Source organism: Crassostrea angulata, chromosome 1, assembly GCF_025612915.1.
Source record: "Crassostrea angulata isolate pt1a10 chromosome 1, ASM2561291v2, whole genome shotgun sequence".
NCBI classification, from domain to species: Eukaryota; Metazoa; Mollusca; class Bivalvia; order Ostreida; family Ostreidae; genus Magallana; species Magallana angulata.
Window position 1 is genome coordinate 47,785,897 of NC_069111.1, and position 27,373 is coordinate 47,813,269.

A 27,373-nucleotide genomic window follows, 5' to 3' on the forward strand; every position below is an offset into this window, starting at 1 on the left:
TATCCCGCTATGGCCAATTATATTGTGTTCTACATTGTAATTAATTTACATGAAAATAAAGGATTATAGGATAAACATAAGATTGACATTAATATATCAATAGAAGTCATAAATATTTATCATTTTTATCAAAGAATGAAAATTATAGCAAAACGTTTGCAAATCACAGCACTTCTTAAAAAACCATGCCTTTCTATAATTAAAATTGCATTTGAAAAAAATCTAGTAAGGTACATGCTGAGGCCTAAAAATAGCTGTAAAATGATGCTTCATGTCATGAGAATCATCCCCATGGAATGAAAAGTCATGCAATATCCAGTTTTATCGCTTAAGTACCTCTTTAAAGAGCTGAGGGATGACAAAATTACATAAATGCTCTTACAGGTTGTCCAGTTAGATTTTGTGATAGAATGGATCTCCCTTCTTAAGTAAGCTTCCTAATGAATTGTAATGATAATATCGATTTACTATCTTGGTATTATGAACTTATTAGTCCTTTGGCTGAACCTTTTTGATACCTGACTTTCATTTGGGTACTAACTGAGACACTCTCTGTACAACTTTTCTTATAGGCCAGTGTCAGTATTTGTAGCAGTTCAATATTAAATACTGAATAGTATCTCATTTTATTATAGCAGTTTCAGAAGTACCAGTTAGTATAAAAATTTCAAGTTAAATTGTGCAAGATGTGTAATAAGAGAAACTTACGCTTGAAATTAATTTCATATAAAGAAACAGCCATCCGATCTCCATCTAAAACCTCTCCTAAAGTCAGACTTTTGTGCTCAATCTGTGAATACACACAAACAAATAAATAGCTTTACATTCTGAAAACATATTTCCAATAACAATATGGCGTTTTGATAAATTAAAACTCTGTGCAAAAACTGCATACCTTTTTTGGCCGACAAACTGGCAGTTGGTAATAGTGATATGTTTCATGTGGATTGAAGTATGGACCAACTTTGTTCACATAGAGAACAACCTGCAAAATAGTGCTAAATAAAATATTCGCTGAAATCCCTTTGTATTGTGTACTTAAAATTGTAAACATTAAATACCTTTGGTACATTTATAAAAAAAAGTCCTTCAACATATCATGGATATGTGAAAGTGAATTTGAAATTCTTATCATTATTTCTTATATAAAAATCAGATTTTTGTTTAATTTTCACCCTTTTTATTGCAAAAATGTAATTTTTACTTCAAGTTTCTTGTCAAAAAGGACTCAATCCGATTCTAAAAGAACTTTCAGATTTTGCAGTGGAATTCCTACATGGCTTTTCACACAATACAGATTTATATAGTTGAAAGCAAACTAGATGGAAAATTCAAATGGAAAATGGATGAAAACTTCCTTATTGGTCATCTGAGTGACCTAAACAATGAAGAAAACATATTAGGGTAATCACAGATTACAAAGCTCATCGAGACGAGGCATCACCTTTATGAGGCATCACCTTTATGAAACTGCCTTTATCATATTATATGAAAATCATACTTTATGATCTTAGATATTCATGGATACATATGGTATTATAAGATACAATGTTTATCAGTACAATAACATAAAATACAATATTGCATCCAATCATACTTACAATATATATCATATAATACAATAAAATACCATAATAAACAATGATGAGATATGATATCATAATGCATGATATGACATTGTATTGTGTTTTCGATTTTGTATTTGATCACATAATACAATATCATAATACAAAATATATGATACAATATAAAATTATATGATACAATATCATATTACATTAAACATCACAATATCGTACATCTTGATATCATATTGTTTAACATAGCATGATATTGTATTGTATGACACATCAAATTTGATACATAATATGATATTGTATTATATGATACAATATAATTTGATTCAACGTTGTATCATATCATATGATACAATATTGTGTGATATACTAAAATATTATATGATACAATATCATATAAAACATATTGTATCATATGGTAAAATATTATATATTTCATTATCATATAATACAATTTCATTTAATATGATAATATATTATATAAACCAATATAATATTTTACAATATCATATGATACACTAACGTATATTATGATACAATAATATATATTGCAATACATTTATCAATTGTAACAGTACCATGTGATAAAATAATATGTTAATGATACAATATCATATAATACAACATTGTATTATAATATACAATACTATACATAACAATATCATGAAACTATATCTTATCATAAAATAAAAAAAAATTGATACAATATCATATTATATAACTTTTTCCAATATTAAGTATGATATAATATTGTATCATATTAAACAACGGTGTACCATATCATAAAATACTATATCATAGAAATCATGTTATAAATATCATTTAACAACAAACACATCAATCAAGCAGGTTTGAGTGAGGTAGGAGATTTTTTTTAGCATCCTTGATAATGGAGATCAGGCTCTGCATTTGAAGCTTTCTCTACAAATCATTTATATTAAATTTAAATCAACTATGCAAGCTATTATTTACAAAACATGTGACCTGTTCCAAAAAACTTAACCTCCTCCAGCATCTGAACCTATGGCTCAGATTCAGCATCCAAGTCTGTCAGGTGCATCAGTATCATATGAGGCATCATCCATCCAAGTTTAGGGAATTAAGGACCAGTAATAATTAAGATATCATCATTAGAGAGCACCTGCAGCAAAAACTTTAACCTGGTCTTAAAACCTTAACCTCCTCCAGCATCTGAAACCTATGGCTTCAATTCAGCATCCAAGCCTGTCAGGTGCATCAGTATCATAAGACGCACCATTCGTGCAAGTTTGGTGAAGTTAGGACCAGTAATAACGAAGATATATTGTTTAGCATCCTTGATAATGGAGTTCAAGCTCTGCATCTGAAGCTACCACTGCGATTCATTCATATTATAGTTTAATCAACTATGCAAGTTTGAAATAGTAATATTATCTATTAAATAGGTGACCTGTTCGAAAAAACTTTACCTTATCCAGCTTCCGAAACCTATAGCTCAGATTCAGCATTCAAGCCTGCCTGGTGCATCAGTATCATAAGATACACCATCCATGCAAGTTTGGTGAAGTTAGGACTAGCAGTAACTTAGATATTGCTATCAAAGGGCACCTGCAACAAAAACTTTAACCTTCTCCAAAAACCTTAACCTCCGGCCTCCAGCATCTAAAATTCAGAACCCAGATTCAGCATCCAAGTCGTTCAAGTCCATAAGTAGGTCCAAATGCAATATCCATGCAAGTTTGGTGAAGATAGGACAAGTAATAACTTAGATACAGGACCTGCAACAAAAACTTTAACCTAGCCCGGACACCGACGCTGACACCAGGGGTATAGCATAAGCTCCCCCCGACTTCTCTCGGTGAGCTAAAAATGTGAAAAGCTTACAGATGAACAGACACTGGCAGCCGCTAAACAAAAAAGGGAAAAGAAAAGTTCACTTGAGCTTTTAGCTCAGGTGAGTAAATAAAAACACAAAATTCTTACAAAATTAAAACTTAAATAATGTATCTATAATTTGTATTTTTTTAGTAGTTTATTTCATTTTTTCATTTTATGTTGTACTTGGGGACTTATATGTATGTATTATTGAAACTAAAACATGATAGCTTATACACACAATGTTTACTCAGTGTATACATGATGTACACATACCATTATTTTAAGTACCATTACATACTGAAGCTAATGTCTGATAGGTAATCCTCCTAAACTCTACTTTATTTCTAGCATCTTCTGATCAATTCCACTGAATGTTACTCATCTTTTGAAGAAGACCGGTTAAACAATAAATACAAGTACAGTTGAACTTTGATATCTCAAACACTGATATCTCGAATATAATGGATATGTCAAAGTGATTTGTAAGACCCAGCCTTTTTTTTTTAAAGTATTTTACCTTCAATATCTTGTATATCTTAATATCTTTTAGTTTTTAAACAGTCCCATTTAGTTCGAGATAACAAAGTTTGACTGTAGGATTGTTTATAACTCCATCTTCATAAGCATAAAGAAATACTCACTTAATGTCGAATAAAAATGAACAAAACAATCGATATTCAAATTTTCAAAAATTCAACTGCAAGTGCTGAGCCTTGAAAATGTAAATTTCCTTTTTTTTTTTAATAAAAACACGAGTTAAAAAATAGCATTGTTGGGAGTTTTGCTTATAAATTTTCATTTAAGTAACATGATCATATTTTCCCTTGTTTTCGATGAAAGGTATCACAATGATCAGTTCATATATAAGCTGCTGGTCTATAGCTCCAGGTCTGAAAAAAAATCAGATGGACAACCTTGGAGCTACAGTGCCTCCCATAGTAAATCAAAGTACTGAAGTACTGACGGTGAATTGACTTTATCGATTATTATTTATCTTAAAATCAACGATTTGTTATTTTGCTTGGCAAGTAGTTTAAAATCTCTATTTGAATTACGCACATTTTTATAATATGGATTCTCTGACTTTTCCGACAAGAATTTCGAGAAAACCTCTTATGAATCATGTTGTGTAATATTTAAAAAAGAATTGATTTCATCAAACTATGGATCCAACCAATAATGAACTCTAGTCTCGTTCAAACAGATGCTCGACTGTCTCCGTTAATCTCCGACAAGTAAGAGATACCAGGTCACATGATAGCTTGATGATGCGACCTCTAAATATAGACTGACTCTCTGCTTGTCGGAAATGTATGGAGACAGCCGATGGTTGAACGAGAAAATATTGAACTCTGGCGTAGGAAAACATACGACTGCAAAAAACTTCTGAATTGTTCGTAGTATTTAAAATCTGACTATTTCTTAGGTACTTATAAATAATTTTCCTTTAAAAAATGCTTCAGCGTACATTACATCGAATTTATCGATTATTTTCAAGAACTAACTCTTCTCAGCGGTGATGATTTGTGCTTAGGTCCAACACTGTTTCAGTTTCGGTTTGCCAGAGTAACTGCAAAGGAGAGTTGATTAAAATCAACTCCCAAAAACTGCAATAGGCATACAAAAAATTACACTCATTTTGGACTGATTAACCTTATTTATACACAAACCCTGTGGAAAAAATTCTTTAGTCAATTCAATACTGAAATTGTCTCTTCACTTGCATCAGACTTTCTCCCAAACACGCTAACCAACCTTGGAAATGAAGCATGTTAAATTCATATCAAAATCAAAAGTTGCCATTTTTACATATAAACAAATTGACCACTTCACTATACGAGGTTTGTGATGGTGTTTAAAAGAATATCATATTCAAGTTAAGAGTGATATCTGAAGTAAAATGTCAGAGTAATTTTTTGAATCAAATATTTGTACAGAATTATTGTAGAAATAAGGTTAATCAGTCCAAAACTAGCACAATTTTTGTACGCCATAAATTCAACTTTTTTACACATAATGAACTGTAGCTCCCAGGTTGTCCATCTGAGTTTTTTTCAGACCAGGCGCTATAGACCTGCAGCTATTCATATATAGCATTGTATTAGTCAGTATATGTCCCAAATATAATAGTGAAATATGTAGAATCACCTAAATGATTCTTTTTCTTTTACTTTCATTGACTCAAAAAGCCAGACTGAGTGTTTGTTTTGTTATTTTAAAAATCCCACTTTTTGGTTTATTATGGTTCTTTATTCTTGAAAATGCTAAACTTAATTGCAAATCCAATAAATCAGATATTGCATCTGAAAATATTGTATCGTATCGTATTGGAGAATCTTTACCAATACACAACACTACGATAAGTCAATCACGAAAATATAACAAATACTTTAAATAACTTTCTATTCTATATACAAAATTTTTGAGGTGCATGTACAATTAACAAAATCAAGGCAAATTGGAGCTGAAGAGGGTTTATGAAATAGCTTAGAATTAAACATAAAACAAATTCATGAATTTCAAAGAATAACAAATTCAGATTAACCTATTTCGGGGCACACACAAAAGTTTTTGAAATGTAAAGTAATAGTGAGGTCCTGACGTTGGGGCCAAGTGAAATGTGAATGGGGCCCCAATCAAAATTTGAGGAGAATGCTTATGCATGGTACTGATTTGGCCACTAAGCTTTTTGGGCAATAAGTCAGTAACCCAAGTGTTCTTGGATTGCTCAGTGATGATCTTGTATCTATTAAGCTTTTTCTTTTTCTCATATATTAGCCTATGGAGCTTGCTTTGCTAGTTATTATGCTACATTAGTCCAAACTATAACTTAATCAAATACATTATTGATTAACATGTATGTTTGTTATATTTAAATTATACAAAATGCCGCAAAATGCCGGGTATTGAATTATAGAGAAAATTCGAGAGAATGGTTCAAAAAAAATACCTGCAAACCAAGTGTTTTCACTAGTAGTTGGTGGGGATTTGTCGTGCATGTATAAAAAAGGGATATATAAATACATTTTGTTGCATATGTCATTTCAAACCTTTTCTCCTTGCTTGTATTTCACTGCATTTGCTGTTGATATTACTGCCAACACGACAACAAGGAATCTGACCGCCATGTTTGTTGTTGTCATTAAAAGAAGTACGGCTGTATATTTACTAAATTTCTATGAAAATAGTGTTGTTGAAGTAAAAGAAAAAATTATCAAAGTCTAAACAGTATCAACCAAGACAAGTGTTTGCTAAACAAGAACTGTATATTATCATTTTACGGACATTATTGACATCAAAGTCGTTTTAATGCTTCCAGATATCTATGTAAAATGTTCTCTCCTTTAAACGTTTCATTGACATAGCATTTTTCCAAGCTTTTCCGGCTTATTTCTAGACAAGAGTATTCATACGCAGTCTGATGGTTAATTATAATTAAAGCAAATAATTTTATATCAATATAATCATTAATTAATGAAATACAAATAGTTGTAAAATTGTATCGATCAAGCTTTTATGCGGCTGAATTTTGTAGAAATAGAAAAATATAGTACCGCGGAGTTAATATTATTGTTTGTGAAAAGGACTGCTAATCCTCTTAGGGATAAACGATGTCTTTAACTGGCCAGGGTTAGGGATTTGGATGTTATTGAAATGTTAGGCGCGCAAACATCGGGTGTGTCGTTGTACCTTTATCATCGATTGTCCAACATTTCATGCATAGTGACTTTTAGAAACTCTTCTCATTTATTCATTCAAACATTTCCAAGTTTTCCTCATGCCGTCTGTTAGCGTTAATCCGCCCTCCTTATGCTTCAACATATTGTATCGTACTCAGGCGTTTTCATGAGTTTAAAATCTTCAACCAAACTTTCGAATCAATAAGATGGATTTCCATGCAGCAATGGAAACCTTCGCTGAAGCATGGGTGGCGGCGAATACCCCCACAGCTGTCAATGCAAGCGAGGTAAGACTTTCATTGTATACGATATCAATAAATCCCACTGATTTCTCAAAGGATTGTTACATTAGAAATATCATGAATTTTAATCCTAATTTTTGGTGTCAGTGTAATAATAGAGATTGATATTCTTTTAAAAATTAAATATCAAGTTTTTCACATTTACAATGCATTTCTGGGTACATGCATGTATGTGTAAATTGTATATGTAGCTTTGGTGTTGATTAGATATTGATAAATGTCTTCAGAAGCTTTTTTGTAAATAATATTGGCCATCTTTGGAATTTGATATTGTCTAAACATTACAGCACTTACAGCAGGTTGGAACTAATTGTCCCAATGGGATATTAGCCCTATTGGTGTATGTACATCTTAGAAAGGATAAGTTTATCACGCAAAAAAAACCCACCAAAACTCAACAACAACAAAAACCCATTAAATTCTCATTTTTTAAGAAGTACTTCAAATCAACATTAAAATTGAATACATGGAAAGTAGGAACTGTTTTTCTGCAACCTAATTGTATGAAGTTAATTCCTTGTCAGTAGAATCATTTTAGCATTAAGGGTCAGTCATGTCAGTCAGCAAAATGTAGGTTTAAATTGTCTTACCTAAAGTTATAGGATTTAGTGTATATTTTTGCAGATTTTTAGATTTAGACACCAAGTAAAACAGTCCTTTTTTTACTGTTAACTATATCCAATTGTGGGCATACTGTATCCTAAACGAGCTATCTGGATGACCCATTTGAGCAGTTGGCCTACCCTGTTTAGACAAGGGATGAATAAAATTTTTACTTATTAATAACTCTAATTCTTACTTTCCATTTATATTATTTAACAGTGGCATACTAAGAAAATTGAAAGAAAACAAATTATAAACAAAAAGATGTTTATTACTTCTCTAAATCTTAAAAGCAGTTAGGGTTCATTATCAAATCACAACTATGTCATAGCATAGAATTGTATCGATAGATTGGACAAATATGGGAGGAGTTAGTAATGAAAAACAATATGAACGAGTTACTTGTTAATCCTAATAGTATCTATTGGGCTATAGTCTCTGTGGGCTTGATAGTGACATTAACTACATAATTATCAGTTTGTATTAAGGATATTACATGTAGTATAAAAGAAAAGATGATCTTGATCAGACTATCTTTGACAAAACTTTCTGATGCAGCATTTGATGCTAGATCTTGATGTTTTCTTATGAACAGATTCCTCAGGTTTCCCTTGCTGAAGATATACCCTCACAAATTCAGATGGAGCAGAAAATCAAAAAGAGAAGTAACATCCATTCCCCTGGCCAGGGGCAATCTACAGCTGCTACAACTGGTATGTTTTTCTTTTTTTTTTCTTTTTAAATAAATGTGAAGATCTTCATATATTTGAAGCTTGACTATATTAATATTAAAAAATATTATTTAAAAGCCAGTTAGGTTTTATTTTTATTTTTTTTGGGGGGGGGTATATTTTTTTTAATTGATAAAATTATCTCTTAGTAAAAAGAGTATAATATTTGTCTGTTATTTTTTAACAATTGATGTGGTCAAAACTTGCTTGTTTATATGCATACATTTCTTAACTATGAATAGACAAAAAAAAAATAAAAAAAAAAAATAAAAAACAACTTATGCACCTGAAAAAAGGTCTCTTTCATACTTTTTATTGTCATTTAATGATATTAAATACATGTAGAGTAATTGTTTTGAAAAGAAACTACTTTTTAAAAAAGTAAAATTATCACAATCAAAAAATTGGATTAGAGGTTTAATTATTTGGATTGTGTTATGTTAGTGATTTCAAATTCTATCCTGACTTTATAAAATTCATTAAATAGAAGGAGAAAAAAGAAAGTAAATTATATACATGTGTTTCTTTTACATAAAAACAAATAAACTACATGTTCATTTTTCTTTAGATTGATAATAAGTAATATAGTTTCTTTGAATGAATTTCAATTTTTTGTTGGAAGATATGATAATACATAGCAAGTCATTTTGATTTTTTAAAAAAAATGAAAAACAAAGCAAAACATACATTAACTGTATGAAATTTTCATAATTAATGATTATGTGTATATGTCTTGCTTATCTTGAAATTTATATGAAAAGATATGATTTTGTTTTCTATATACGTTGACTTTTAAGCAAGAATATTAAAAGATTTTAATCAAACGTTGTATTTATTTTAAGTTACCAGCATTTGTTCTCTTTCTTCAATGTGGGATTTGTTATACAAGTAGAAGATTCAAAAAATGAAAAAATTAGGATGAATATTATTCCTCAAATGAACATTCATGAAATTTACAAGTGCTAAATCTTTTTTTCTATGCTTTGTATTCTTAGTGAAGCTGAAATAAAAATTTACACACATTTTATAAGGCTATTAGAAGTAGATAAGAGATCGTGTGATTGGTACATTTCCTTGCTATGAGGAATAGCTTTTAATCCACTTAACTGTCAGGAAAAGAGGACTAGATTAAATATGATTATTTCAAATACAAACAGCCTGTTAACTGTTCTTAAATGGTTAATCTCTTAAAATAACAAAATTTACTTTCATGGGATTATCCTTCTATTGTGGGTTAGTTAGGCAAGAGATTAGGGTATTGGATGTTTACCAAAAAGATTAGCAAATTTTCTCACAGCAGACTGGAGTCCATCTTAATCAGAAATGGTGTCCATTAAAAGCATGATTTACCTCAGTTTTTTGGTGAGAATTGTCACTATCAACAGCTGTAATGCTCCTTGGAGCATACATAATTTTCTTAGTAGGAAATCTTGTTAGGAGTTCTTGATTGGTGGAAACTTTATCATGATGGACATTAATGATGTTTCAATTATTATTTTCAATGACATTTTTCTATCTTGAGAAGTGATTTTACATTTTAATTAATGATGTGAATTAGTAGCATGAAAATTAATGAGCTGGCACAGATCTTTATCCCTTTGTTACTAGATATTGGCGACAGTGTAATACTTTTGAATGAGAATTTCTCATCATTAGAATTTGTCTCTTACATTCATTAGTCCATACAGGTAATTCTCTAGACCTTTCCTGAACATTTTTGTAGTAAAGAGGAAACTGTCATCAATAATTTATCACTCATAAAATCCAAACCTTTTCATTCTCCAAAATAAGAAATGGCCAAGAAATGTAATTTTCTGGGGATATTACAGTGGTTGGGAACAGATAAAATGGGGATTTATGTTCAATTTGGCCCGGCGATCTTATCTTACATATGCGGGGATAATCTTAAGACTTCCCTAATTGGGGGAGATGAAGCAGGCATCTTTGCCTGAGATTTCCTAATCCTCAAAGTCTGATCAATTAAATGACATTGAGGGACTAAGCCAGCTTTCTGATTTTTGCCCTGCTCAAATGCAATGCCTTGCATTGGCAAAGATAGATCAGTCATCTGTTTGCATACCCACAAGTGGAGAAAATTGTTAGATTATTACCGTATTCAAATTGTATTTTATCAGACAAGTTCTTAGGTATGATTTTTCCTAATGTCATCTTTTTTCGCAATTACAAGAAAATCCTAGATATCTTTGGGACTTTTATAGCATTTATCTGTTTGATCACTGAGAAAGAATGTTTCGGTAGAGGAGGAAAATAGTCTGTGTTGATTTGGGCAATCATTTTCTTAATGCTGATTAAAAGAAGGGGTTGAGAATTGATTTTCTTTTTTAAATATGAAACTCAAACATTGTGTCACTCCTCTAGGTTTTTAAAAATCAAAATTAAAAAGAAAAATTTTGTTGACTTCCAAGGACATTAAAGTATAATTACATTGATTATGTAGTGTTGGTATGAAATGAATGATTGTCTGGTAAGCGCTAACTTCTGATGGATTTGAGATTAAACTGTAACACTTGGGGAGTCAACGTGTAATTATGGCCTCCGTTGGCAAACAAGGATCCATTCTGCTTTTCATTGGATTTGAACATTGTGGATTTTGAATTTCTTTACCTGCATAATAAAGGAGTTTATCCCATGTTGTTAAATAAACATAACTTTGCCTGTTGATAAACAATTGTTACAGTGTCGACAGAATCTGGCATTGTACGTTAAATATGTCTGTCTCCTGAGAGCATTTAGGATATAAAAATATTGGCTTTATGACAAAATGTTTTGATAATGGTGTATTATGTGAATCCCCATTTCTAGAGACACAGATAAATGCAGTACCAGTCTCTTTTTATTTGATCTTTTACAGCATTATTTTAACAAGAGAACTGTTTGCTAAAGAGGTAGAAAAATCTGAAATGATTTTTTTTTAAATTGAAATAAAGGGAGGGTAGGAGGAGGGGGGGGGGTCAAAGACTTGGGGTAAGAGGCTTTATATTTCGATGTCCTGTAGTTGAAGATTAAGTTCATAAGAACAGAAGATGAAGACAACACTATCAACAAACCAACCTTAAACCCTGATCGTGAAAAGACTGTCTAAATTAGGATTTTGTGTGTGCAGGGCATTCATTCCTGGGGATTAAATCGACCCTGGATTAAGTGTCTATCCTTTATGTGTTTACATATCTTCTATTCTCCCACTCTTGTCTCTAATCCTGCCGACCTGAATTTTCCATTTAGTTAATACCGCGGGTCCCACCGAGAACGGAACACTTAGCAGTGAGATTTAAGTGATCAGACTATGAAAGCACGCTTCAAATGACAATTTTTTTTAAATAACCATGAATATAAGATGCATTTGAAATCAAGTAAAAACTGATGAAATTGAACTTAAATGTCTAATGTCAAGTTCAGTTCTATTTGTTACAGCTTTAAATTTGGTATATATCAGAAATATATATTGATTTATTTACTGTTAATGATAACCAGATTGTATGCCAAACCTCATAGATTCGGAGTAATTTATTTTTTCTTCTAAATTAAGGGTTATATATGTACGTGACATATCTGCACTGCCCATCTAAATGTATATACATGTACTTCTGCACATCGACCATTGGTGGGCTCTAACTCTATCTTCCCATCTTAAGATAAAAAAAAAATCTTGACAAAACTGCGAATAAGGAAACAATCATGATACTAAACAGTTTAATTTCTTTTTGGTGTTGTTCAGGTGTAGGTGGTTTTTATTAATCAATTTGTTCTCTTGTGGTTTTTTATGATGTGATAAACTGAAAGAGCCACTCAAGGAAATGAATTGAAGATTATATAGTCATTTTTTCTATTCAAATTGCAAATGATTTATATACTGCAAGATATATTGCAAAATTTTTTAGCTGTTTAATATGGGATTATTTTCTTTTTATTACCTACAGTTTTTTGTCTGCCTTATAATTAGGAGCCAGATAATTTTTAAAGACACATAAGCACATGTGGTTTAATTAGATCTTGAATTTGTAGAGTGATAATTAACTTAATATAATAAAGGTTATGAAAATGAAGAGACATTAACTTAATCTGAATAATTGCAAGCAAGTATAAAACTTTCATACAACACTTATTTTAAATAATTTAAAAACATTTGATTTCTTTAAATACTTTCTTACTGTTTCATTTACTATCAAATTTTCATGTTTTTTTTTTTAAATTCTAACTTTATGATTAAGAGTGCATATGCTTACAGGAAAACCTCAATGAAATGAAAAGAAACTTGAACTTAGTCATTCTCCAAAGAAAAAAAAAAACATAAAAACTAAAGATGAATATTATGTAAGAGATCATAAAATAGGATGTATGCTGGTAGTGCAAGTGTAAAACAATATCACAAGTGTGTGTAATCTCAGGAATTAGAAGAATTAAGGTAGAGCCGATAGGTAAATTCAGGACAGCTGTGAACTTCTGGAAGATTTGGTTTTAATGCAGATAATATTGGAATATATTTGGCAGTATCTTTGAAGAAAATGTGATTGCTTAAGCCAAATACAAAAGTCTTCAAGATGTGAATTACTAAGTTTTAATCTCAAACCAAATGTGTTTCTTTTGATATCATCTTGTGGTTCTGTCAGTTTTATACCAGTCATTTAGAAATTAATGAAAACCTTGTCTTGATCTGTTCAAATGCAATATCATTTCAATAATCTTAATGTAAGTTATAACATAATTCAAGATTTTCTCTAAAACATTGGGTCTTATGATTATTTGAATTTGTGTAATTTTGCCAACTTCATCAACAAGTTTGTCCCTCAGATCTTTTATTTTTTCTCCCCCTGATGTAATTGTGAGATTTAAGTTTGGCTGTTAATTACTGATGATAAGCCCCCAACTTTTGACAGTTTCTTCGGATTCAAAGAGATCTCAAGCCTAAGTTAAGTGAAGACACCCACTGCTCTGAAATTATCGTAATCATAACCATCACAGGAATATATAAGTAGCCAGTCATTTCTGCTGTTAGATCTGTCCTATGGAAGTTGTTGTGCAACTGAAATAATTTCATTTAAAACAGATGAGGAAATAAGCTGTATAGTCATCCAGCTCTAAAGTTCCAGGACAGGATATTTGTTTTCAACAAGCCACTCAAAAATAGAATACTCAGAATTAGTCTCTCTCTCTCTCTCTCTCTCTCTCTCTCTCTCTCTCTCTCTCTCTCTCTCAGCTATAGTTCAGAGTAATCTAATAAATGAATAAAAGATTCCTTTATTTTTTTTAACTGGTCAATTTTTTTTATCTCACCCCTAGTATATTTTTTGAACATTTTTGAATTCTTTCCCTTCAGTTAATGCATATAAGAGCATGTTCTGGTTTTGCCATTTATAATGTTGTTGATATCAGATGGATTGTGAAGATTAGTATGAAGTACTTGGAGATGACAACTGTTGGGGAAATGCTCCGATTTTCAGGTACAAAAATCTGCAGATTAGGATCAGAGATACTGCTCAACAGCAGCAATCCATCACAACTGTCAGGGAATTAAAATGGCCTGATCCAGCTTTGACACTGAGAGACATAAAGAGGAGAGATTGTTATTTTCACTTTTTTCCCTTTTAATTCAAATCTGACACAAAAGCAGCTGCTCATAAGAGGATGAATCTGGGGATAGACGGATTAAACGACCATGCATCTGCCTTATCGCTTTACTTAAGTCTGTCCTCTGAACATATGAAGTGTTAAAATGGAATTAGAGGGATGTCTTCTCCTTTTGCACAGAAAGCAAACCCCAAAAAGGCTGGGCCTAATCCGCTTTGTATTAATTCCTTCTCCATATTTTTTTTTGCATCTTCATTTTCCTTCTTGTCCAGAGCTGTGGCCTGTATAAGTTCAAGGGTTTTTTGGGGTTTTTTTTTCTGTTTTCCAAAAAAGCAAAAGAATCATTTTATGCATGTACATAAATACCTGTACTGACTGTAAATGTACCATACAACAAATGAAAGAATATTTTTTCAATTATCTGCTGGTTTTTGATATATATTTTCAAAAATCATTGTCTCCAGAAGTGTTTAATGGATTAGGTCAATGAAGACTGCAGATTGACCAATTGGTACCTGACAAGCTTTAACAGAATAATGACCACCAGGCCTTTCATAGGTGATGGTGACAAGGTGTTATAGATTTGTGTCTCTGGGCGGATTAAGACCCTGGACCATCTGTCATCACCCTAGCTTAAACAAAGCTGATTAAATGTAATCAGTGGTAAGGTGATGGAGTTCACCCCACCGAGTAATTACTACATGTAGCACAGACTTTGTCTCTGACAGTCTCTCTCTCTCTCTCTCTCTCTCTCTCTCTCTCTCTCTCTCTCTCTCTCTCTCTCTCTCTCTCTCTCTCTTGGGTTTTGGTATATTATTAAACTGGAAAAGCGAAATGGAAAAGATAGAAGGATGTTTTTTCTTCATCCTGGAAATACCACATGAGAATATTACCCAGTTACCCAAAAGAGCAAAGTTTGGGTTACTATATATTTGTTATTTATAGTGCAAAAAAAAAATTAAAAATCAAAACGCAGCTGGTCAAAAAGTGTAAGAAATAAAATAGAATGATTTCAAGAACTGACTACAATACTTTCCTATCAAAAAAGATTGTGATATATGTTTTATGAATTTTATTCTTTTTATCGGAAGACATGAACATTTTTGTAAAATGAAAAAAAAAAAAACACTAAAAGATTCCTTAAGGAAGACAATGAAGAATTTATGTTGGGAAATTCATGCTTTGGGGCAAAGATTGGGTGGTTTTTGGAATTATTTCATTATTTATCTGAAAAGAATTTTATTGCTAAGGATTTCTGATGGGGGCTTATCCTGTTTGCAGATTAGAGAGGAAGTTTCTGGGAGGTAGAATAGTCTTGGTATTTCAGAGAGGATAAGGACCTAAATTTATTTACTTTTGTAATAAAACTGGATTTTAAATTTTTAGAGGTTTTAAAGAGGATTTATCCCTTTCAGTTAAATTGAAAAATCTCTGGACGGATTTAAGATAATTTCCTCCGTGCTTATAAGGATGATCTTTGTCCGACTTCTTTGAATGACGACTTTAAATTTTATAAATGCTCGACACAGAGAGAAAGTAAATAAGCTCAAAATGTTTAAAATTACGATCACGGGATTAATTTGCACCAAGCTTATGGATTTGATATCTGTTTTACTTTTCGATAAAATAGAATATTTAGATGACGAGTTAGGAATATGTATACCTCTTGAGTGAAGAATGAATTTATAAGAAGTTTTTTAAAAAAAACTGAGTTGTTTACTCAAGCTCATGTCAGGAGCAGTAGCAAGGTTCGGAGCTCTTGAAATATGTTGAGATTTTTGTTGATCCTCCATTCTATGAACATTTGATCAACCATTAGTATAATCGTACTTCACTGATCTTCAGAGCAGTAGTATAAATGTAAGGGGTATACAAGAAAATGAGAGAAGTGCGACTTTCATATGGTTGATAAACTGAAACAAATCTTTTCCCTTCAGTTATATGGGGGGGGGGGGGGGGTTCCCTCAAATGTATTACATTTTATATACCAATTTATGTTAAATTCAAACTTTTTTTTCAAATCTTAGGAGTTAAATCTTTGCCCATCCATTGTGTGATTGAGCAAACAAATGGACCTTTGACCTTTGAACCTGACAACACTGCCACCTACAATGTGGAGTTGGATACGTATGCTATATTGCCATGTACAACCCTGTTCTCGGAGCTTTTACGAACAGCTCTCGTCAAACTTGGATACAACGCCAACGAAGCCATGAACGCAAAAGGTTTTGATTAATTTCATATTTCCACATTTCATTTTAAACAAGAAATATGCACAATAATGACATTGTTAATTATTTCTGAATAGATTAGTTATTTCAAGAACCATGTAATTGAATCATTCAATCTAGGTGCCATTCAGATCAAGAACTGGAAGCCACTCAGTTTTGAAACCATTACTGAAGACAGTAAGTCAACAATTGAGGACATTCTGGGTGACCTTACACAGACAGCCAAACTGAGGATCAGACTCTGCAGGTAAGTTTGTCTGTCTGAGACCAAAAAAACAGACAAAAATGGACGTCTGTCAGGCCGTGAGAGTGAACCTCTCTATTCACTTGATTCCAGGAAATATTGCGCATATATACACATGAAATTTTAGGAACATTATTTGAAACTTATCATTTCAACAAATTCCTTTTGTTATCGTTTATTTTCTGTCATGAAAAAAAAGATTAAAACCTGATCAGATATGGGCTAAGACTCACTGTGTCTTTATGTACTTTGATGATTTTTGTAGACACACATTTATAACTCTAAAAGCATCTTCTTCAACTATATTAGATTTCAATCGTCTATGTAGAGTGTAAATCTGATGAAATAAGGAGATTAAAAGCTATGCAACACTGATTTGATGAAGCAATAAAAGTACAACTGCCTGAGAAGATACCGTTATACTGCAAGATGTACCAGTACTCTTGCACTATAATCGTTACAAGATAAACTGCAGTAGACAGTTGGCTTTTATTACCATATACTGTACATGTATTAATGGTAGAAAGTAAACCGATTAAAAAAGAGAGTTTATACAAAAAGTGTGTGACCCTCTCAGTATGCATATTCAAAGTGATTCACAAGGTATTACATGTAAAAACAACAAATGATAGAATATACAAATGATAATACTGTAATATATAAGGAGGTGGCATTATTTATAAAGTAAAAAAAAATTGCTCTGTACGGTTTTCTTAAACTGCATATTATATTTAAATGATGTTTGAATATTACCTTATTTACTGGTAACATTATGTATAATGTATTTTATATATCAAAAAAGCAAAGGCAACTATTGTGTGAGCATTGTTTACAGTGTGGTTATTTTAAGAACATGTAGATTTACATTTTTTTCTTTTGGTTATTTTCTTTTTTTTTATTTTATACTCTTTAAAACACAAAAACTTTTGGAAGCATTTTTCGGTACCTTATCACTGTGACGATGTTCTGGAGAGCTGCGTTGAAAGTCTCGCTTTCATTTCTTGCCACTCTCACTTTCCTTCTTTACAGTAGTACCAAACTCAGCTCCACCGATGAAATCAAAGGGAAACTACTCCAGCTTCTGTTGACTCAGTCGCAAGGCCTCCTCATGAGCTCTGGTTGTCCGATTGAAAAGGTGAGTGAGGGAGATGTTGTAATGCGACAGGTAGTGCTGTGCCTGGAGTAATCTAAGAGGATGAATATAGCTGCTAGTTTTTATACTTTCTCTGCAGGAGTTTAAAGCAATTGTTTTAAATTAGTGCCACAGCCCCTAGATGGTTTGTCATTTTAATTTGTGATGAACATTATATATATTGACAAGATAATTAAAATTAAAGAGGTTGGGTTGGTTTGTTTTGTTAGCAATAGAAGGGGTTTTATATGTGAGTATATTGTATTGCCTTCTGTTATTGGATTGTCTTATTCCTAACTAGTTGAAGTCATACCTGAACTGAATGATCTACACAATAAGCAAAGCTTGTCTTCCATATTATTTAAAGCACATTGAATAGGAAATCAAATCAGGGTTATTTGATCAAATCCTTATATTTTTCAAAATATAGAAGTTAAAATTAAATAAGAATACATGTATTAAGATACTACCCAATGAACTGTATCAATAATTACATATCCAGTATAAACCTGTCACTCAGATGTCCTTAAATGGCCATGATCTCCCGTCTTTTGTTTTTAACCTTGTTTCTTATAGCTAGCTGAATTGGTATTCAGTTGTTAGGGGGCAAATTGTTTTTATAGATAATAAATTTTAAGAGTTATTTTTGACCATGAAGTTATTTCAAAAAAAGCATGCGGAAGCCTATATTTTTATCTGCCATTTGGCACCTGCAACAAGAAATTTTAGACCTTGTCATGATGTGTTGTAGTTTGAACTGAAGTCCATAAATGTATAAGTGAATATTTTTTATGGCAGGAGCTAGATCTTATCACTTATGTGGATATTTGACAATAACAGCATTTGACATATTTGATAAACCATGCATCAGCGATTCAAATACAAAAATGGCCCATGTGTCCATGTGCTACATTCATATTAATACATTTATAGGAAATAAAGGTATTAAGCACTCTTATTAGCATATCCTCAAATCTTAATGTAGTTTCTAGCGGGGTTTTTTTGTCAAGATTATATCAAAAAAATATTTATTTCCCCTTATATTATCATTAATTTAGCAGAGGCATTCCAAAAAAAAGTACTGAACAAAAATAAAACAGGAGATACACCACTCTGATTAAGGTGTAAAGTGAGACATTAAATATTCACCACAGATTGTAAACTTCTACTGTGATAAAATAGTAGAAGCAGACAGGGCCAGGTTTATATAAAGTCTGAACATAATGGAGGAGGGATCCTTCTACGGCTTCATTATAAAATGTATCCAAGCTCATTATAAAGTGTATTTCGTTTTTTCTCACCTGTGTGATAGGAGCATTCTGTATTTAAAAAGCAAATGTAACTTGACCTGGTCATAATAGCAGTAACAGCTCACTCTGTCTGTATACTACAGGCTTAATGGTGATGTACTGGGCTGTTAAAATGTCATTCTCAAATGTCCAGCAGAATCCACTGAATGAGAAATAAAGTTAAATATGATCATTCAAGTGTTTTAAGAGTGGGTTTTATTTTTCTAATGAATTAAAGCTTATTTTAAAGATTCTTTCATTTTTCTTGATGAAGATTTATTTCATGATAATTTTAAATACTCGTAGATGATTACAGATGAAACTTTTATAACGTACTTATAAATGACAGCTGTTTATTAAATACTTTAAAGGTTATGGATCTGATAATATGAAAGTAATGTGAAAGTAACCAAGATTTCTGCAAATAGTATCGGTAAATAATTAAACACCTGGGATCAGTGTTAATTCCCGGTCAGATACTTAGTAACACCTGTAACTTGGTCTTCAAACTCATATTTTTATATATTAAAATATGGTATAAATCAGACACTGACAGTTGAAATATGAAAAGTAATGATTGAGTTAGTGTGTAGATAGATTCCTACAATAGGAAGGAATTCTTTTTATCATTATGTATTGGAACTAATAAACCCTTGATATAATCTCAAATTTGAGGAAATAACTCCAAATTGTCAAATTGTTCACATGCAGTAATGATCATTGTTTAAGACTGCAGATTAAATTACTGAATACATATATTGCCATTGAAAAATACTTCATTTATTTATATAACTCTACAACTGTATTATCAATACCGGTAGCTTTAGGAAGAAGTTTTCAAAACAAATATACCACTTTTTCAAAGTGTTATCCTTGGTGTAAAATATTGTGTTTTTTAAGCGGAAAAAAGAATTTTGAAGTTGTCCCCACCTTTCTATTGCTATGGATTTATGATTATTTTCTTCAAGAAATTAGATTCATAATGATTGCTAAAAATTATTTAATGAAAATATGTTTTCATTTTATATTTTGCAGGATCTCTTAACATCTTTGAGCAAAGGGGACAGCTTTTCTAATTTGCCCCTAGAAATCAGAAAATCATTTGACAAATGGTATCAAGACCTGCATAAACAGCACAGTGAGGAGGCAAGGCATTCGAACACCTCTACCCCAGAGAAGCTCCCAGCCTCACCCCAGAGGGAACAGCAAAGTTACTCCACAAACCATGCTCCCCTGCATGGCAAAACCAGAATGAGAACGTCGTTTGACCCCGAGCATGAAATTCCACGGTTGCAGAAGTGGTTTGCTGAGAATCAGCACCCTCCTAGAGAGGTGATGATAAAATACCTAGAGGAGTTAAATTCTCTTGACTCTAGAAAAGGACGAAGGCCATTGGATCTGACCAACATCATATACTGGTTTAAGAATGCTAGAGCTGCGCACAGAAGAGCATCCAAGTGCTTTGATGGTGACACCTCATTTGAAGGGGATGAAATTAATGACGAGAGTACTAATACTCAAGAGAATGGCTGTTTTATGGGTACCAGGGGCCTTCCATACATGTTGCCTTACCCATTTCAGGGTATCTATGGTTCTCATGATATTTTAGGAGATACTCTTAAAGAGCCATGTGACCTTTCTCAGGCAGGTCAAAGGGCAAGGATGAATGGCATGAAAAAAGAGGATGAAGCAGAACGGACGAGTAAAGTTGAAGGAGAAAGAACAGAATCAAAAAGTGCAGATACAGACCTGGACAAATCAGATGATGATGAAGGGGACAAAGAGGGGCATACAGTATCCATTAAAAAGGAAAGTTCTTCACCATCTGATGGTGAAAAGACTCCTGATACTGGCGATACTCCATACCTACCCAACAGAAATGCTGTGTATGTTCTGCCTCATCAGTACAGCCAGTATAAGAACGGTCAGGATGCCGACGAAGAACCCAGGGAACCATGTGACTTGTCAAATTCTCATAAATCTAGTCAAGTAAAAAAAGACATTTTGGACACAGCAAACAACAACAGGAAAAGAAAGAATTCATCAGATGATGAGCAGGAGAAAGAAAACTCCAATGGAAAGGCCGACTCGCTGAACAGGTACAACACTGAGAAGCAGAGGTCCTCATCACAAGATTATCCCAACCACTCCAGCCGCTCCAGCAATGGAAATTCGGAGGTTTTTCACTCAGGATCTGATGATGACAATGATCTGGAATCCGATATGGATGATAGCCAGTCCTACGCAGGATCAGAATCTAGTCATGAAGCCAAAGATGGAACCTTTATAAGGGAGGCCCACATGGGCAGTTACAATGCAAACGCTCTCTCACGACTGCAGCAACAGCACGGTGCAGCAGGATTACATCATCCTCTCCACATTCCCCATTTCCCCCATCCATTGGCCATGACTTATTTCCCCATGAATAGTCATTTTTTACAGCAAACAACAAGATACCAGCAACAGCAGAACTCTCAAGCTATGTCCAGTGACGAATCTCCTACCGATCATCACATCAAGTCCGGCAGCCTCAGTTCTTCTCATCGCAAGCGACGAACTCGAGTCTTCATAGACCCGATGTCTGAGATACCCAAGTTGGAGAAATGGTTCGCAGAGGACACCCACCCTTCATCCTATATGATTGATAAGTACTGTGAAGAGCTGAATAAATCTGAATACCGCCAAAAGTTCCCAAAGCTAGAAGCCAAAAATGTACAGCTGTGGTTCAAGAACCACCGGGCAAAAGTGAAGAGAATGAGGGTGTCCTCTGTAGATTTACATGGGATGGAGTATAGGATGGAGAAATGTTAACAGAAATTTGTTTGTGCATTATTTAACTTCATTTGAAGGTCTACACATTGAATATTGTTTTGGTACACTTGTTTCTATGTATCTCAAAGTACTTGTTATTGATAGGAATTTCTGATATGTAACAAGTTTTTGTTATAAAAAATTGTATCAGAATTTTGAGTGTTAGGTCAGTAGGTTATTTTTACCTGAGGTGAGAGCTTGGCCTGTTCAGGTACGCACTCTGGGGTAAGAGAAAAATAATATGTCTGTTATTGTCATCTTGAAATGTCAGGTTGTGTGTTTTTATCTCCAGTGGATGTGTTTAAGATATTATTGTTACACCCCATATTTATTAACGTGTTGTTTACAGTCGGGGGCTACTGGCAATTCTCATGAAACTACCGCATAATTATGTTTGGTTAGATGTTCACACTGGGTTCTATAGGCCCAAAGTTAGTCACATTTTTGTTATTTACTAGAACTTTTCCCCTTTGCAATTGATTAACTTTTTAATATACGTAGTTTACATATTGTTCTATGTGGTTGAAGGTGCTATTTTAAGAAACAATTTCTGATACATGTTTTAACATTGTTCATACATTCATCCGCTGTTGGAACCTAGTTGTCATAACATCACTGCCCATTAATGCAATTGCTGACATTTTTATAAAAATTGCATAAGATGCTTTTACGAATCAAAGGGAATAATATTTCTTTTATTAAGAATTGTACAACAGAAAAAAAAATTATTTATCTACTTAAAAGATTGTTTTCCAAGATATTTTTCTTGAAATAATAGCGCTACTCCATGTAAAGTTTGAAATCTAATTTCAGCTTAAGTACACTCTAGCTCATTTTATTTCAAATTGTTTTAGTGTTATTTTTCTTTGAATGACCAAAGGGGTACTGGTTAATTAGGTGGATGCAGGGTCAATGCTACATGTATAACAGGGCTATGAGCTCTCTCTGTACCTAGAAATGCAACTTCTTGGTTATAAACTAACAAGGTACAGGAAAACTGGATATCTGATACTTCTGTTTAATTTACATTCCACGTGACAAAACCACATTCTGGTTGCTCCACAGGAGGGTAATATATTTTTAACAGCTCTCTCTATCTCCTGATTATTTTTATTTTTCTTCTTCGTGATAGAATTTTGGACTGTTTGGAAATCTCTAAACCTTTGATTCATAACTATAGAAATTATTTCTACAACCATCTATTGATAACAAAGACAGTTTTTGTCTGCTAATAAAACATATATGTATATTTGATCATTAATATTTTGATTCCTTATATTCAATCATGATTTAGTTTGTATGCTTTGTTAAGTTTGTCGATTTGTCGAAGTCGGTAAAGTGATAAATGTTTTTTTCTTTTTGCAATTTCTGGGTGATCTATAGCTGGTCTTTATAAAAATTGAAACTTCTGTAAGACAATTTTTAATTTTTTTAATCTATCAGAAATAGATTTCTTTAAGTTTAAGAGGGAGTTCAGTGTAAATTTGATAAACAAATTATATTTGAAGTCAGTTTTCCCAAAATTATACTGAATCATGATTGAATATAATGGTAGAAGAAAACAATTGTACTTAAATTTGAAGAGCTTACTGTTTGCATGATTTCTGTTGCATCACACAGACGCCAGATGACTTAAATTCATCTGTACTACTTTCACTTTTAGGCTCCAGTTATCCTGCTTTTACTAGTGTTTAGATCTATGTATTCTTTGTACCCATAACAAGCATTTTCCTTCTGAATTTTTTTTATATATATATGTTTTATAAAAATCACAATAGTTTTATTTTATCTGATTAAGGGCTGATTATAATCTCAAACTTTTTTCAAGTTGTAGAAGCAACTGTTGCTCCTAATATTTCTTAATGCTCATAAATACCTCAAGATTTGAGATTGTTTTAGATGAAAATTAACCCTAGGTTATTGCTTTTTATCATGAAATAATGTAAGATAACTATTTTTTTTTCTATGATTGGTTTATAAAGTCATATGAATACAAAGGACTGAAATCAGAAACTATGGTTGATGAACCGAGACTCTTTTAAATGATTCCCCATAATAGTTCTGCTCAAGTGGTATTTTCTTGACTTGTTGAGTATCCAAACAAGTCATCTATTTCTTTGACAGCAGTGAATTCATATTCTCTGTGCTCCTCTCACCACGATACCAGTTTTTCAAGTGCGACAGAAATTGGTGAATAAAAAAACCGTTTTGGTTTAAAACAACAACAAAAAATAGACACTTTACATTCCATTGAAAAATTTTTAAACAGAGTTATATATTGAGATTTATTGTCGGTGAATTTATTTTTACATGATAATTTAGATATTAGCCATGAACTGGAAAAAAACATAGCAGTTTTGGATATGTGAAGTCAGTATTTTTAATTAATGTCTTGAAACATAACATGTTTGTTAAGGTTTACTTCAAGTGCTATAATCAATTATATAACCTGTTTTTATCAATCAAACTATTTATTGTATATGACTTACTCAAGTCTACCGAATAGCTCTGTTTCAGCAGGCACCTAAGTAATTAATTATGTATTCAATTGAATATTTATTAGGCCAGTGGTCATGTTAGTCTTCTCCTCCTACCGAATCTATGTGGTTTTCTTTTTTTATTTTAAGCTTTACTGATTTTAATCTACCGCATCTCACCTCCTTTTTATAGTGCTGAGATAAACAAACAAATGATAGAGAAATATTGAAGTCTTGTCAAAGCTAGTTTTAAAGGGTTATGGGCAATAGATGAACTGTTTACTTTTTATGGTTTTGTTCTACTCAACTTTTTTTTTCTTAATTGACTTCCTTTTTAGCAGGAATGTGTTCATATTTTTTTTAATTTTGGGAAATGAATTGTGGGTAATGGACCCACACGAAATGTACATCTTTGGTGGTTGTCTGTAGTTTTTCTCTTGTTAGCTGTTTTTTTTTCTTTTTGCCTTTTTTTTTTGTGTAGTTCAGATGTCTTAGAATATTGTCTTTTTTGTTGACTCTATAATTTATAGAGACATTATTATTATTAAATATTATGACTATTTTTTCCTTTTATGAGTAACTCTGTGACTATTGACAGGTAGACGGTTTTTATCTCTTTAAGAATCAGGTGTAACTTTTTGTATATCCCGACATGTGATCTTATTTTTGCATTTTATGTGGTTCAATCTGGCCAGAACGCAGAAACGAACAAAAGTGCAGAATTTTTTAGAGAACTTGTTAATTATGCACTGAGATTAAATCTTTTGTTCTCAACAATAGTTGCCTTTGCATTTCATCATCAGGAACTTTATACAAAAAAATAAGAAGCCAAAAAATTTTGTTGTTATGTCAGATATATGCAATAAAAATATGATCGTCAGAACTTGCGCATTTGTTCAGATTTCATCTTTCAGGTGTTCGTACCTTTGTTTTTAAGGGTTCTCCACACCTTTCAGAAAAGTTAAGCATACAAGTCCTAACTTCTATATTAACTAGAGATATGAATTCTAGCATGCATTCTACTTGAAAATGACAGAAAAAAAATTAATTTAGGGCACAGGGGCCTGTCACGAAGTGTTTTTAAGTTTTTATATCTACCACCTCTATACAATAAATATTATATTGTACAGAGGTGGTAGATATAAAACAAAAGCCCTGCTGTATTCTAACTCGGGACCTGTGGGTCAGTTGCCTATAGCTATACCAATTGCACTACAGAGTTCCACAACCAAATTGATATAAACAGTTTCAAAATGGGTTGAAATCACTACATGTATATACTGTCATAAGAAGTAAAAGAAATGGGGTGCCAAGGACCCTTAAACTCATATTTTGCTCACTCTCTCTTGAATAAGTTTTTTATGAATGTTAACCCTTATTTAAGTTAAGTTTTTAATATTTTTAACTTGGTTGAAACAACTGAATGGTTTTTTACCTTAATTGGAATGTAGCTACTTGTAACTTCAGTGGTAGATAAACATGAATCAATCATATGGAGAAAAATTCCGCATAAACAGCTAAAAATATTGAACTACCTGACAAAATGATTCAATTCATTATAAGCTTGTTAGCTTTAACAGTATTTTACTGTAGAGGAAATAATCGCTGCTTATGTAAGTTTTTTTAATAAAATATAAATTTAACTATGTGGTCAAATTTCAAACTAAGTTTAAAATGTAAAAAATGTTACCATGGAAACCAATAATGATTTTTTAAAACTTTATTTTTTTAGGCTCAACTGAACAGAAGGTTCAAGTGAGCTTTTCTGATCACCTGTTGTTCAGGGTCCATCCATTTGTCTGTCTATCTATCTGTCTATAAACTTTTACACATTTTTACTTCCCTAGAAATAGTGCAAAGTATATTTATGTAAAGGGGGTTTTAAATTGTTAAAAATAAAAGACAAAGTTCAACATAGAATTAAATAGGGATAATGTTTAAAATTCTTTTCAAGATCGAACTACAATGACACAATGTGTAAGATTACTAAGCAAGCATCCTAATATACTGTGGTTTCATTTATATTGAAGGGTATCAGTTTTCGTGGATTAAGTGAAAATCAAGGATATGTAAATTTGTCGGCAATGATCCTATCTACACAATATGGTATTTGCAATGCACTTCAATGAATATTTAATTTCATGGATCAACTTTACAATGAAATCCATGAAAATTGGTCTTCAACAAATATTGATGAAACCACAGTAGTATATATTTGAAGTTGTTAAAACCGTGACCCTCGTACCGGAAGAGGAATTCAAAGTTTAACAAAGAACATAGGGAATATATGGGGAAAGTTATCAAAAATCTTCTTTTTAAAAACATTAATACCACAAACTGTGAGATTACTATGCAGGCATTCTCAGATAGTATAAATTGTAAATTATTCAGACCTTAACCCGGGACCATTTGGGGGCCCCAAGAAGAGTTCATTGTTTTTCATAGAAATATATACCGGTAGGGAAAATCTTTAAAGATCTTCTTCTCAGGCATTTGGCCCCCATAATTTGCTATTTTTAAAGTGTTTCAGGTACATTAAATTGTTGTTATATTTAGAATTGATTATATTATACATGTTTTCACCAGTTAATTTATTTGTACCCAATGGCAGTATATGACATCAGAAGTGAAGCTACCATTGTAATTCAATCAAAATCAGTCAAAAATTAACTTTTATTTGCATTTTTTTAATAAAAAATATTGAGCGAAGCTTTGAACAAGAACAAAGTATTTGTCAAGTCTTGGTGAAATACATCTTTGATCAAAATATTTTGTTTAAGCAATTGCTCAATGTTTTCTGATAGAAACACTGCTTGAAAACAAATCTTTTTATGCTAAAAATGCAAAAAAAAG

The 27,373-nt window shown here is 32.1% G+C and overlaps 2 protein-coding genes across 2 annotated transcripts in view; one reads left to right on the top strand and one right to left on the bottom strand.

Moving 5' to 3' along the window:
* LOC128167815 (transmembrane 9 superfamily member 1-like) overlaps positions 1 to 6,757 on the bottom strand; it is a 44,939-nt gene extending 38,182 nt beyond the window's left edge. Inside the window, exons 1-3 of the mRNA XM_052833743.1 lie at positions 6,485 to 6,757; positions 896 to 985; positions 709 to 790 (exon numbers count right to left, since the gene is read on the bottom strand). Of these exons, the coding sequence (XP_052689703.1) occupies positions 709 to 790; positions 896 to 985; positions 6,485 to 6,577 (265 nt within the window). The 5' untranslated portion in view covers positions 6,578 to 6,757. The remainder of the gene's footprint in view (positions 1 to 708; positions 791 to 895; positions 986 to 6,484) is intronic.
* Positions 6,758 to 7,019: 262 nt separating this feature from the next.
* LOC128189954 (uncharacterized) lies at positions 7,020 to 25,407 on the top strand. The gene is made up of 6 exons (XM_052861824.1): positions 7,020 to 7,401; positions 8,615 to 8,732; positions 16,364 to 16,561; positions 16,688 to 16,814; positions 17,841 to 17,946; positions 20,268 to 25,407. Exons 1-6 carry the CDS (start codon positions 7,321 to 7,323, stop codon positions 22,041 to 22,043), a joined length of 2,406 nt encoding a protein of 801 aa, XP_052717784.1. The 5' UTR covers positions 7,020 to 7,320; the 3' UTR covers positions 22,044 to 25,407.
* Positions 25,408 to 27,373: the final 1,966 nt, after the last annotated feature.